This window comes from Phoca vitulina, unplaced genomic scaffold (genome assembly GCF_004348235.1).
Source record: "Phoca vitulina isolate PV1807 unplaced genomic scaffold, GSC_HSeal_1.0 scaffold35, whole genome shotgun sequence".
Lineage (NCBI taxonomy): Eukaryota > Metazoa > Chordata > Mammalia > Carnivora > Phocidae > Phoca > Phoca vitulina.
In genome coordinates, this window is record NW_022589738.1 from 19,805,262 (window position 1) to 19,818,291 (window position 13,030).

A 13,030-nucleotide genomic window follows, 5' to 3' on the forward strand; every position below is an offset into this window, starting at 1 on the left:
ATCAGAACAGCAGGCCCCCTTTGAGAAGGCAAAAACTATTAATGAAGCAGATGAAAACTCTGGGCATCTCCCAAGCCTGTAAGGCTGCCATTTGAGCTAGACGTGACTCCAGAAGTCATGGGTTGGGCACCATGGCAGAGACAACAGGAGGAGAGACTACCCCTAGGAATTGGGGTCCCAGCCCTGGAAGGGGGCAGAAGCCCAGGATACCCCCATAGAGAGACAGCTTCTAATGGTACACAGCGCTCCTTCAGGTCGAGCCCCTCATGAAGGAACAACACATCATGGCAAGAACTTCCCTCCTTACCAAAGGGCGGGTTGAGAGTACGTTCCATCTACCCACCTCTGCCATGGTTCAAACCCCCACTTTGAAGAAGTCCCAGGCCTATTGGCAACAGAAGCGCACCCTGTCTGCCAGCCCATTGTCTCTAGAAGTACGGGGGCTACTAGGTCCTTTGGAGTATGTAGATCCTCCAAATGCCCCCGCCCCTATTCCTGTGGCCACTTGCAGCCCGTGGAGTGGGAGCGGGGGCAATTCCTGTTGGTGCCTAGAAACAGGAACAAGCCACAGGAGCCATAAAGCTGAACTCAGAGCGGTTTGGCTGGTGATCACTCCTGAGCCCCAGCTGCTAACCCTTTGCACTGACAGTTGGGCGGTTCTAAAGGGATTGACCCCGTGGCTTGGACAGTGGGAAGCTGAGTGGTGGATGATCATGAATAAGCCCTCTTGGGGTCAGGATAGGTGGAAAAGCATTTGGGTGCACGTTCGAGAACCTGAGGCAGTCTTCCCTGTCTTCTATGTCCTAGGGCGTAAGGCACTGACCTCCTGGCAGGCAGCTGCTGCCCCAGCGTGGGTACAAGCCCTGGCAACAGGTCCTTCAGTAGATAGAACAGATTAGGTGCAACGGACGACTGGCCCCCATAGCACCTGTGTGGGATGGTACATTGCCCCTGAGATGCAGTGACTTGGTTAATGCAGTGACAGCACGTCCTGCGTGTTCTAAACCGTGCCCACGACAGCTGCTGCTGGAGTCGGAACATCCACGGGAGTTCCCAACTGGTGAGAGATCGGCAAACCGATGATGCTCCCCCCACCTCCCTCTTGAGTCAGGGTTCTAGATATGCCTCGGTTTGTATGGACAGTGCATCTGGCCTGACCCAAGCTTGCCCCAATCACTGTGCAAACCAGGCTGCCACCGTTAGATTAGAGAAGCTGCGTACCATGTACAGATACCCTCACTGACTAGACAGTGATTGGGGGTCACAGTTCAAAGGTCATGATGTGCAAGACTGGGCAAAAGAACATGGCATTGAACAAAGCAGCAGGGTTGGTAGAAAGGAAGAATGGAATATTAAAGCAGCAGATTAAATTACTAACAGGTAAACCCACCTCGGCCCGGTGTTGTAGCCTTTTTTTTTTTTTTTTTTTTTTTTTAGATTTATTTGTCAGAGAGTGAGAAAGAGAGAGCACAAGCAGGGAGAGTGGCAGGCAGAGGAGCCCAGTGTGGAACCTGATCCCAGGACCCCAGGATCATGACCTGAGCCAGAGGCAGATGCCCAACTGACTGAGCCACCCAGGCGTCCCTGTTGCAGCCTTTAATACATTTGAATGATCAACCAGTAGGGCCTGGTGCCCCCTATGCCAGGCCAGGGGCCACTGCTGAGACACCCAACACTAGGAAGGTACGGAGGTCACAGGAGATGGCCACCGCCCTAACAGTCACCATGGATCAACATGCTGTGCTGCTGAGAACACACCTGGGGAAGACATCATCTGCTGGAATTTGCAATGGGGCGTTTCACCAGGATGGGTGAGTGACCTCACACCCCCTGGTGAGGGGGAGCTACTCTCTCCTCCACTGGGATGCCATCGTCCTGCTGCAAGCTGGACTTGTTGACATGCACTCTGCCTGGAATGGAACATGCCCCATTGAAAGAGGGGAGGAGGAGGTCCTGTCCCTAGTCCATTTCACGTCTGACGGTACTGCCCCCACCAGCCAAATACATGGCATGCACAACCTGGTCAGGTTCCTAAGGCTTCCAGTCTCCCTTTCCTTGAGGCCAGCTGGGCACATTTTCTTTTCCACTGGTATGATCATCTGGCCGCCATCTTTGTCCCCTCCATTGGCCTGGAGGGTGTTATCGCACACGCAGAAACCTCACTAATTCACCCAACAAAATGATAGCCAGCAGACCCTTCCTTGTATTGAACACTGAAATGTCTCTGATGAGCAAAATTGTCCTCCAAAATAGGATGGCCTGGGACATTATTACTGCCTTGCAGGGAGGCACCTGTGCCATTATCCAGTGTTGTGTGTTCATACCTGTTGAGTCGGCTAATGTATCGTCCTTATTAAATCACATGAGGCCCCAAGTGAACGTCTTGAGTGATCCAATCCCCAGCCCATAGGCATTAATAAATCAGTGGTTTGGGTCATGGGGTTCTTGGTGGAAAAAACTGTTGCTCGCTTTGGGAATTATCTTCTGAATCTGCGTTCTCTCTCGCACGTGCCTGTACTGTTGCTGTGGGGGTCCGCCTCCCAGTGCAGCCAGCTAGCCTCCGGAGGGGCCGCTTCCGTGCTATCAATACCTCTTGCTGGCTGATCAGGGCCCACTGCAGAAGAGGGGCACGTGTAAGCTTGTAAGAAGCAATCCCAAGGGCTGGGGTGTTGGAGGAGGTCAGCGAGAGGGCGTGACTTCCAGTTCATCCATGAGCTGGACCCAGGCAATGAGAGGCTCCGCACGCCCTCTCCTGTCCTTGCAATGTATACTCTGTCCACCCTTCTCACAGTGGGAGCCACTTTCCGGGATGCAGACTTCAGAGAGTAATGTGTTGTTGAGACCGTCTGGCTGGAGTATGTGACTGAACCTACTTAAGGCCTCTGTATACTTTTAAGATGCTGGCCAGCAGGTGTGAAGATCTACTCATCTTGTAGCCACCCGAGACAAGCCTCATAAGTAAGTTCCCTTATTAAACTTGCCACGTACCAATCTGGAACAGTCTGCCTCTTTCTTTGATCTCTCCTTGCCTTCCATGTACAGGGGCCGGCTGGCAAACCAAAATCATCCCTGGGTGATGAAAAGACGTATAGGAGCTCCTTGCCTGTAGAGTGCTGAAAATGTTCAGGAAAGATTCCTTATCCCTTTTGGACCCTGGAGATAGTCTCTCACTTCCCAAGGGAAGTGGCCAGACTTTGCAAGATATAATTTGGGCAGCTTTGTTATGTAGTCCATGAAGCTACTCCTTTCTCAGTCTTCAGAGACCCCCCCCCCCAAGCCCAAGCAGGTGCCTTAAATCCTGAATCGTGTCCTCTTACAGTTGATCAAGTTACCAAACCAGACCTGATCTTCACGTTTGAGAGAGTCTTGGATGGCAGAAAAATCTAACGTTGCATAGGTGAGTGAGAACTAGGAAGATTGGGGATGGTGGATGGAAGGTTTTATCTGGTGAGAGACTTGACATGCGATCGACATATCTTTGGTCTTCCTTAAAGGAGAAGCGGTAGGCCTCTGGTGATTATAGGACATGGGTGTGAGCTCCTCAGATTAAATGACCTTTCCACATTCCCGTGTGTGCGCCCCCCCCCACAATATTCTTTGCTTAGGTTTGAGAAAGAACCATGCCTGCCTTCCTTTTCCTCAAGATCTCATCCCTGCCTCTCAGCTCGAACAAGCCCTTCTGAGTCATTCTCCCTTTCCCTGGCCTTTTCATTTTCCAACCCTCCAGTTGTCATCAGTCCCTTTTCTTATGCATTCAGACATTTATAGATCCGTCCTTAACTTTGTGGCCTTTGTTTCTTCTGCTTTCTTCTCTCCTCGTGAGAAGCTTTAAGCTGTTTTCTGTGTCTCCCAGATTCCACCCCACCCACATGTAAACTCCTTTCAGGGATCTCCATTCCCTGGCCCTATCCATTATTTGTTCTTCTCTGCACCCCCCCCCCAAATTGAAGCTATGGTGTTTGTCTTCTAGTTGTTGTCAGAAAGAAAAACAATTTGTGTTCTAGCTTATATTTAGCAGCCTTGCAAAATTCACTTAAGTCTAACAATTCATTTACAGATGCTTTTGGATTTTTCTGTGTAATGTCATCTGTAAAAATTGGGCGCTTTATTCCTTTCCAGTCATTGTTTTCTCTCTCTCTGTGGATCACTAAGTCCTCCAGTACAGCAGGCATGCTAGTTCTCCTTCCCAGTCTCAGGAGGAAAGTTTTTACTGTCACCATTTTTTCTTTTTTAATACACCCTTTATCAGACTAAGGAAGTTCTCTCCTCTTCCTAGTTTGCTAAGAATTTATGTTATGAATGGGTGTTGAATCGTATGAGATCCCCTTCTCGTTAATTACATTGGCTAAATTGTCGATTTTATTGGCATAAGGTTTTCATAATTCCCTAATTTGTTTAATGTTTATAAAATCTTTAGTGAAGTCCACTATATCACTCCGAATTTGAAAATTTGTGTTTTCCCTTTTTCTTGATCAGTCTGGGGTTTCTCACATTTATTAACCTTTTCAAAGAACTCCCTTTGATTTTTCTCTTACTGCCTGTCCTCTAGAGGACAGGAAAACAAATGTGATGGAGGAAACTCCTAAGTGTTAAGCACAGATAATAAGCTAGGAGCTTGAGATGTATCAAAATTCATAAGGCGTGAAGTATAAATAATGAGTAAGCAAAGTGCTTTGAAGGCACCGGCAGAATCCGTAAGATGTGTTAAATGTAGTTAGCAGGTAAGTTAGTAGGTGATGGGATGCGCTCAAGATAAAGAGAATAAATGGAATATATGATGGAACAGACAAGAGTGGTACTTAAAGATAGAAAGGAATGCAAAGACTAGGTCATAAGGTATCCTACCACCCAAACCAACAGCTACATTTTACTTAAATTCACCACCAGTTGGTAACACTCGGGATGGTTCCACTGATAAAACCCAGGACGGTGCAGGAAGCTAACTGGTGAGCTACAGTGGAGGCAAGCAAGGGGATGTCCTTGGCCCTGGGCATCCTCAGCCTGATCGGCCCCTTGTTTAGACTTCAACTCTGGTCCTCATCGTCAGGGAGGCTGATGCAAGAGACACAGAGTGAGAACAGAGATAAGGGTGTATGAACATTACGTAACAAAGGAGTCAGGAAATGTGGTCCTTCACCCTGTTTGCCCCCTATTCTAAATGTTAACTTACCCATCTCTTTCCGTTTGCTTCTTGGTGGGTTTTTAAATATATGGATCTTGTGTTTTTTAAGTGACAATAAGCCACATGACTGGAGCATTTTTATTTTGGTCTGTGAGCCTTCCTATTCTGAGACCTCTGGGATGGCTAGTAACCATTCCCAAAGGAGGAGGTGAGAAGGGATCCTAATTCAGTTTGGAGATTTTTCCTAAGGAAGACAATAGGAAGTAACTGGTTACAATACTGGGGGTCCAGTGCTGATCTGGGTGGTCATAGGGCCAATCAAGGGTCACAGGGCTGATCTTAGGGATCCGAGGGTAGTCTCGAGGGTCCTGGGAAACAGGTTGAAGAGCCATCATTATATATATCATTTTAGAGGTTTTAGCTAAAGCAAGACGACAACTGGCATAAATAATGGGGGACAGGACTCAGGGCTGGCCTACGGGCACAGCAGAGCTGATTTGGGGGTGGTATCAGGGTTACACTTGTGGTGGGGCCTCTCCCTCTCCCAGTGTATACAAATAAGGACGTGGGACAGGGAAGGGACGGGACATTTGTTGAGCACGATGTCCCAAGCACGGGCTCTCCCCATCCCATATACCTCTCGTCACCATGGGGTCCTCGGGGCAGCTCCTCTTTATGCAGAAACCTGTGACCACCTCCTGCCTCCTCCACTCAGTCCTCACCAAACCCTCACTGCCAATACCATGAGATCCTTCATCCCTGAAACCCAAGACCCTCCAGCCCAACTCCACAGAGCACCCTTCACTCCCCAGATCCAGCGGTCTGTCCCACGTCGACCCATACTCTTCCTCTTCATACTTGCTAGTGCTCTGCCACATTTTGCCACTTGTCTGTTCTTTACTGTCTGCCCCATTCACCATCATTCCCACTATGCTTCACATCCCAACTTACTCTGCTCCGTCCACATTTCCAACATCCACTCTCTGCCCATTCACTCCAACTACTCGCTCCCACTTTCCACAGCATTACTCAAATTGACTTCTACTTTCTTCTCCAGCAACTCACCCTACTGGCTATTTACCCTTTTTCCCTACTCTTCCCTGTTCGCCCTCATTCTGCCCCCCCTCATCTCCCCCCACTCGGCCCTTCATTACCCTCATCTATTTTCCCGATTCCGGTCCATTCATCCACATCCTGCTGTTCAACCCCCACCCTTTCCCCGCCGTGGTCCATGCCTCACTCACTCCCACTCACACACATGGCCCATCAGACTGCCATCTGTGTCCCAGGAAGCCGGTGTCCACAATCAACCTGAAATGGCAAGATCTGACTGCTGTCCACACCACCCTTCAGGCTGACCTCTGACGGTCCCGAAACCCCCAGGGATACTCTTTATCGGCAGGAAGAGGAAATGCTTCATTTCTGGTGCCTTTGGACATCCTCTCAGGCTGCACCAGAAGCAAGTCCTTTAGCCCGACATTTCTTCCCCAAGCTTCCTTCTCCCTGGAAAGGCACTCAGTGTGACCTGACTTACAGAGCTCATAAAAAGTTAGCCCACTCCTCATTTTCTTGTAGGATAATTTAGGGGAAAAACAAGGCCCGGCAGGAGACAGGAAGGGTCTCAGAGGTCTGACTCACTTCACCTGTTTTGTTAAATCCAAACACTGACCCTGCCCCGGTTTCACACAGCTTGGGTTCCCCAGTTCCACCAGAGAGCTAGTCCCAGGGAAAAGCCACAGAATCACGAGGGCCACAAATATGGTCACATAGTGGGACCTCTTACTCTGGGGCAGACGTGCTGCTACCTGGTCTTTGGCTGTGTCCATTCGGACCATGGCTCTCGATAGGTCACCAGCAGTAGTGTGACCTAGGGGGCAAGCTGCCCAATTTGCCTGCGTATTCACGCTTTTATCCCTTACAATAAAAATACGCATACCCACAAACACAGAACGAAGTAATATAAATCATTTCGTTAAAATATGGAAAGACAACAGTGGGCTTTATTACAGGATATTTTCAGAGGTCACAGTGCACACTAAATTAAGAAATGTATTCCAGTCTCAACTATTTCAGGTTTATGTGATGTGGTCCCAGGTGACCTAAGAATCACCTTATTTGGCACCCTCAGGAAAGCAAGGCCTGTGTGCCTTTGGAACCGGCTGGATATCCATTGTTCTGACAGATTATTTATTATTCACTCAAAACATTAAACTCCACATTGAACATCTGTGTCTTAAATGTTAGGAAATCCTGCGTCTAGAATCTAACCTCATTATCACAGCAGTGGAACAGAACATTCATTTTAAAACGTTTTATTTGCTGAAAAGGTAGTACAGCCACAGAGCACAGTTTTCGAAAAGTTACGGAAGGACATACGGTTGTCTCCCAATGCCACGCCCCCAGCCACCCACTCCCCCTGCCCTTTCCCAGAGGTGATCAGGGTTCTCGGCTGCTCGTGTATCTTCCCAGAGATAGTTTATGCATATATGCTCAATTATGTACTTGCAATTTGTTCTTTTTATATGCGAACGGTAGCATATTATATTCACTATCCTGCACCTTGCTTTTTGCACCTAATAATGTATGTTGGAGATTGTCCCACATCACTACACACACGATGTCCAAGTTCTCTTTATATATATATATATGTGTGTGTGTGTATATATATATATATTCGTTTTGTCTACCTAGCAGGTTTGCTGTATGAACATACCAGGATTTCAGGATCCAGACTCGTCATCTGGACAGCTTCCAACCTTTTGTTTTTTTTTTAGAAACAGTGCACCAGTGAATCTCTCTGTGTGTTCGTCATTTTGTACATGCATGAGTATATACATTCCTAGAAGTGGAACTGCGGGTCCAAAAGCCATTGCCTTTGTGGTTTTCATTACTTTGGAATCATTTTTATTTGAATAAGTTTTTCCCTGGACTTGCTGTTTCCTGGAGGTTCACGTGGGGTAAGAAAAGGGGGCCACATTCTAGGCAGATAAGAGTTTTTCTTACAACTGGTTTTTTTCCCTGTTTGGTATTTCTTTTAGATTTGACTTCTCCAGAGTCCGTAAACCGGGGCAGCTGTCGGGTTCTTCACAAGGAACACTCCCTTCTCTTGCCCCAGCCCATCGAGTGCTCCTCTCATGAGTGCAGACTACTTTCTACAAATACGGCTTGTCTGAGCGATTCCTTGTGGAGGCCTCTGCCAGTCTCTCCTCAGACCCCAAATGGGTCTGGGAGACATCCTACCTCCCACCTGCCAATGCCCTCTGTTACTGTGGTGGATGTAGTTGGCCTTGCACTCGGGGGATATCCTGAACCTCAACTAAGAGTCCTCGCCAGTGTGGCCCCACGTGTGCAGCCTTGAGCATTCGCTTCGAAATCTCCTGCCCTGGCGCTCGATCCCCTCTGCCTCCAGCAGCGCGCTCATCAGGGCTTCCGCTATTTCCTCGTGTCAGATACAGAGATTACACTTCCGCTTTTGCTTCTTGTAGTGTTTGGGTGAGGACTGAGATGAAAAGAAAAGAGACTGACTTTTACTCCCCATATTTAAAGCAGAAATCAGAACATACTTTTAAAATGTTAATTAAATGGACAAAACTTTCCCTCCGTGAACGTTGACAGGCACCCTTGATCTACTCTCTAATGTGCAATGAGCTTTGACTTCCGGCTGTGGCCCTTCCCGTGGGCCTTCTTTCCCGTGTGTGTTCTCTGATGTACAATCAGGTTTGATTTTTGGGTAAAGGCCTTCCCACACTCTGCACACTTATAGGGTTTCTCTCCAGTATGAGTTCTCTGGTGTACAGTGAATGTGGATTTTTCTCTGAAGGCTTTGCCACACTCAGAGCACGCGTAGGGTTTCTCTCCTGTGTGTGTTCGCTGATGTATTATGAGCTGGGACTTTTGGCTAAAAGCTTTCCAACATACGGGACATTCATAGGGTTTCTCTCCTGTGTGAATTCTCTGATGTATAATGAGCTTGGACTTTTCTCTGAAGGCTTTGCCACATTCGTTACATTTATAGGGTTTTTCTTCCGTATGAGTTCTTTGATGTATAATGAGGTATGATTTCTGGGAAAATGCTTTTTCACATTCACTGCATTCATAGGGCTTCTCTCCTGTATGACCCCTCTGGTGGAGCATGAGATAGGATTTCTGAGAGAATGCTTTCTCACATTCATTACATTCAAAAGGTTTCTCTCCTGAATGAGTTCGCTGATGTACGCCAAGGTTTGATTTTTGGGTGAAGGTTTTCCCACACACATCACATTCATAGGGTTTCTCTCCTGTATGAGTTCGCTGATGCACGATGAGGGTTGACTTCTCATTGAAAGACTTCCCGCATTCAGTACATTTATGAGGTTTCTCCCCTGTATGAGTTCTTTGATGTATAATGAGAGTTGACTTATCACTGAAAGTTTTCTTACACTCATTACATTCATGGGGTTTCTTTCCTGTATGAGTACTATGATGTATAATTAGATCAAGCTTCTGTATGAAAGATTCCCCACATTTAGTGCATTCGTAAGTTTTCTCACCCGTGTGGGTTTTCTGATGGACAATGAGGTTTGACTTCTGAGTGAAGGCTTTTCCACATTCATTACATTCATAAGGTTTCTCTCCTGTATGAGTCCTGTAATGTATGATGACGGTTGACTTTTCTCTGAAGGCTTTTCCACATTCTGGACACTCAAAGGGTCGCTCTCCTGTATGACTTCTCAAGTGTATAATGAGCTGAGATTTTTGGCTAAAGGCTTTTCCACATTCAGTACATCCAAAGGGTTTCTCTCCCGTATGAGTTCTCCAATGTACAATGAGGTGTGACTTCTTGCTGAAGGTTTTCCTACACGCGGTGCATTCGAAGGGTTTCTCTCCATTTTTAATTCTCTCTTGTAGACTAAGCCCTTTCTTCCGCCTGAGGGCCTTCCCGCACTCTTTATATCCGTGGGGCTTTACTCCAGGAGTTGTTTTCTCATACTCCGTATGGAAGAATAATTTTGCACATCCATTATCATGTTTCTTTCCTACAGAGCTTCTGGTAAATAAGTCTAAACTATCTACCATATTTCCAAATGGCTCATGTTTATGGGACCTTTGTATTGAAGCAACAAGGTTTGTATTCAGAGGAAGTGCATTTCCAAATTCATTATAGTCATGGCCAGTCTTGGTGAGAATTGTTTTCTTGTCAGGGAATCCACCTTGCATCAACAGATATCTGTCTTGGTCATCCTGGTGCTGTCTCTCAATCCGTTCATCAATTTGACAGGCTGCTTCTAGAAGGAAGTACAATAAACCATTTTTGTAACTTAACATTATATAATGAACCTTCTTTAAAAATTCCCTACCATATGAAAGCTGATACTATTATCTCATTTTATCTGAGCTCCTAGAGAGGATCTTGACCATCAAATCCTGTTCTTTTACTAAACTCCCACCTGCTAGGCTTTTTGTTACCAAGAACAATCTTACCCTGACATCTCAGTCTGTCTTACCTCTACTTTTACATCATCTCTGATTTCCATCAACTCTGGGGACCTTATCAACCTTTATCTTCATTTATCATATGAACTCCTAAGTGTACATGACTTATACTATTTCTAAGTAGAAATGCAACAGTGTGGTTAGTGGACTCAAATTTTACAACAATCCTGAATCCACATTCTTAGTGAATCAGAGAAAGATCTAGAATAACTTTACAAAAACAAAGAAAAACTCAAAGATCTTTCCCCAATCTGGATTCATCCAAGCTTGCATTCACAGTTCTTCAACACCACCTTCTGTCTACACTATTTTCGCTAAAAACTATGACTGTATTAATGCCAAACCCTTCCTCATATTCTATCACCCACATAGCCTGTCTCCCATATTTTGCCATATTCAAAATCTAGGTAACTTTCAAGAAGCAATTCAGTCTTTTCAAAGAAGCTTATTCTGATCTTCCTGTATAACTTTAATTTTTGTTAATTTGTAAAGTAGTTATCTATACCACTCGTTTAGACAGTTAAAGTTGCAAAGCTTTGCCTTAAATATACCATATTCCATCAACTGCAAGATGCATATTATTTCACATTTTAACACATTTCTGAATCCAGATGTAACTTATAATCAGTGGCATGTCATCAATTAATTGGTGGCAATTTTTCTTAGTGGTATGTATTAAAATCAATTGGATCTTGAAGTCAATAAAATATGGTAAATACTTTTTGCATATATACCGAATTTTAATCATCTTTGTAGTTTACTTTTCACCTTTTCCTAAAATTTTGTGTGAAAAAATGTACAGAAAAGATGAAAGTACAAAAACTACTCATACTACCACTCAGATTTAATAGTGATAACATTTACAATTGTAATACTGAATTTTAAAATGGACCATGTTCCTACGACATCCTTAATATCATTAGCAAAAAACTAGTTCTTAGGCATGAATATCAGAATCACAGAAAAAGTTTTTACAAAATACATCTGCTGGGACCACCCAAGCTCCACCAAGCATCTACTAAATCTGGACGTCGTTAGGTGGTAAGAAGCAGCATAGTTAGGGCCATAAGCTCCCTAGCCCAGGATCAAATCCTGGCTCAACCATTCACTTGCTCTGTGACCTCAGCAACTTACCTAATCTATTTGTATTTTATTTCCCACCTGGAAACAAACAGGAATTATAATAGTGCCCACCTAAATATGTTAACAGGGATTAAACGACTTCTAACGGGGCATGCATGGCACACAGGAAGTACTTTTTTTTTTAAGATTTTATTTATTTGACAGAGACATAGTAAGAGAGGGAACACAAGCAGGGGGAGTGGGAGAGGGAGAAGCAGGCTTCCCGCAGAGCAGGGAGCCCAATGCGGGGCTCGATCCCAGGACCCTGGGATCAGGACCTGAGCCGAAGGCAGACGCTTAACGACTGAGCCACCCAGGTGCCCCCAGGAAGTACTTTCAACTGTCTACTAGAACAACTGATGCTACTACTACAATAACTAATCTGGTTAAGAGCCACTACGCTACTACAGAAAGAAAGAACTCAATGTATTTAACATGCTCTTGACCATTAAGTGAAAAAAGGTGAATAAAACTACGTAGTAGGCTACCATTTTTCTAAGGAAAGAAATATATGAATACCTATTTATATAGACTCATCATGTAAACAAGGGAAGAATATACCTTTAAATTTTAATAAATGGTTACCTACAGAAGGAAAGAAGAGAATGAAAAGAAGGGAAAGAAACTGAACTTCTTTAAATATACCTTGTTCTCTAGATTCGACTTTGGAACCAAGTAAGTGTTTTATATATTCATAAAGCAAAACTGAATTTAAAAGGATTCCATAATAATAATATACCCTCACCTGTATTTCCAAACAACCACTGCTGAAAAGTCTTGATTCTCAATGGCACCAACATGATTACCTCAATTGATTCAAACCACTATCGACAGCAGTCTCAGAATGATACTAACAATATTACCATCAGATGTAAGATTAACAAAAACCTTTAAGCCCAGAATTTGCTTTGGAAATACCAATTTTTTAAATGAAGGGGAAGTATCAATTTGAATACATGATATATTTTCTCTTGAAAATCTTTTTTTTGGGGGGCGCCCGGGTGGCTCAGTTGGTTAAGCGACTGCCTTTGACTCAGGTCATGATCCTGGAGTCACAGGATCGAGTCCCGCATCGGGCTCCCTGCTCAGCGGGGAGCCTGCTTCTCCCTCTAACCCTCCCCCCTCTCATGTACTCTATCTCTCTCTCATTCTTGCTCTCTCAAATAAATAAGTAAATCTTAAAAAAAAAAATTTTTTTTTTTTAAAGAAAGATTTTATTTGAGAGAATGAGAGAGAGAGAGCACATGAGAGGGGGGAGGGTCAGAGGGAGAAGCAGACTCCCTGCTGAGCAGGGAGCCCGATGCGGGACTCGAT

At 45.1% G+C, this 13,030-nt stretch overlaps 1 protein-coding gene and 1 long non-coding RNA gene across 3 annotated transcripts in view; one reads left to right on the forward strand and one right to left on the reverse strand.

Moving 5' to 3' along the window:
* The first annotated feature begins 1,609 nt into the window (after positions 1-1,609).
* On the forward strand, positions 1,610-8,240 carry LOC116646088. Its single transcript, XR_004302070.1, has 3 exons — positions 1,610-2,958; positions 3,320-3,397; positions 8,161-8,240. It is a non-coding gene; the product is annotated as an uncharacterized LOC116646088 (long non-coding RNA).
* ZNF182 (zinc finger protein 182) overlaps positions 6,410-13,030 on the reverse strand; it is a 31,566-nt gene continuing 24,945 nt past the window's right edge. For both annotated transcript variants that reach the window (XM_032426600.1, XM_032426601.1), the window contains one exon: positions 6,410-10,386. In XM_032426600.1, the coding sequence (XP_032282491.1) occupies positions 8,756-10,386 (1,631 nt within the window). In that variant the 3' untranslated portion in view covers positions 6,410-8,755. The remainder of the gene's footprint in view (positions 10,387-13,030) is intronic.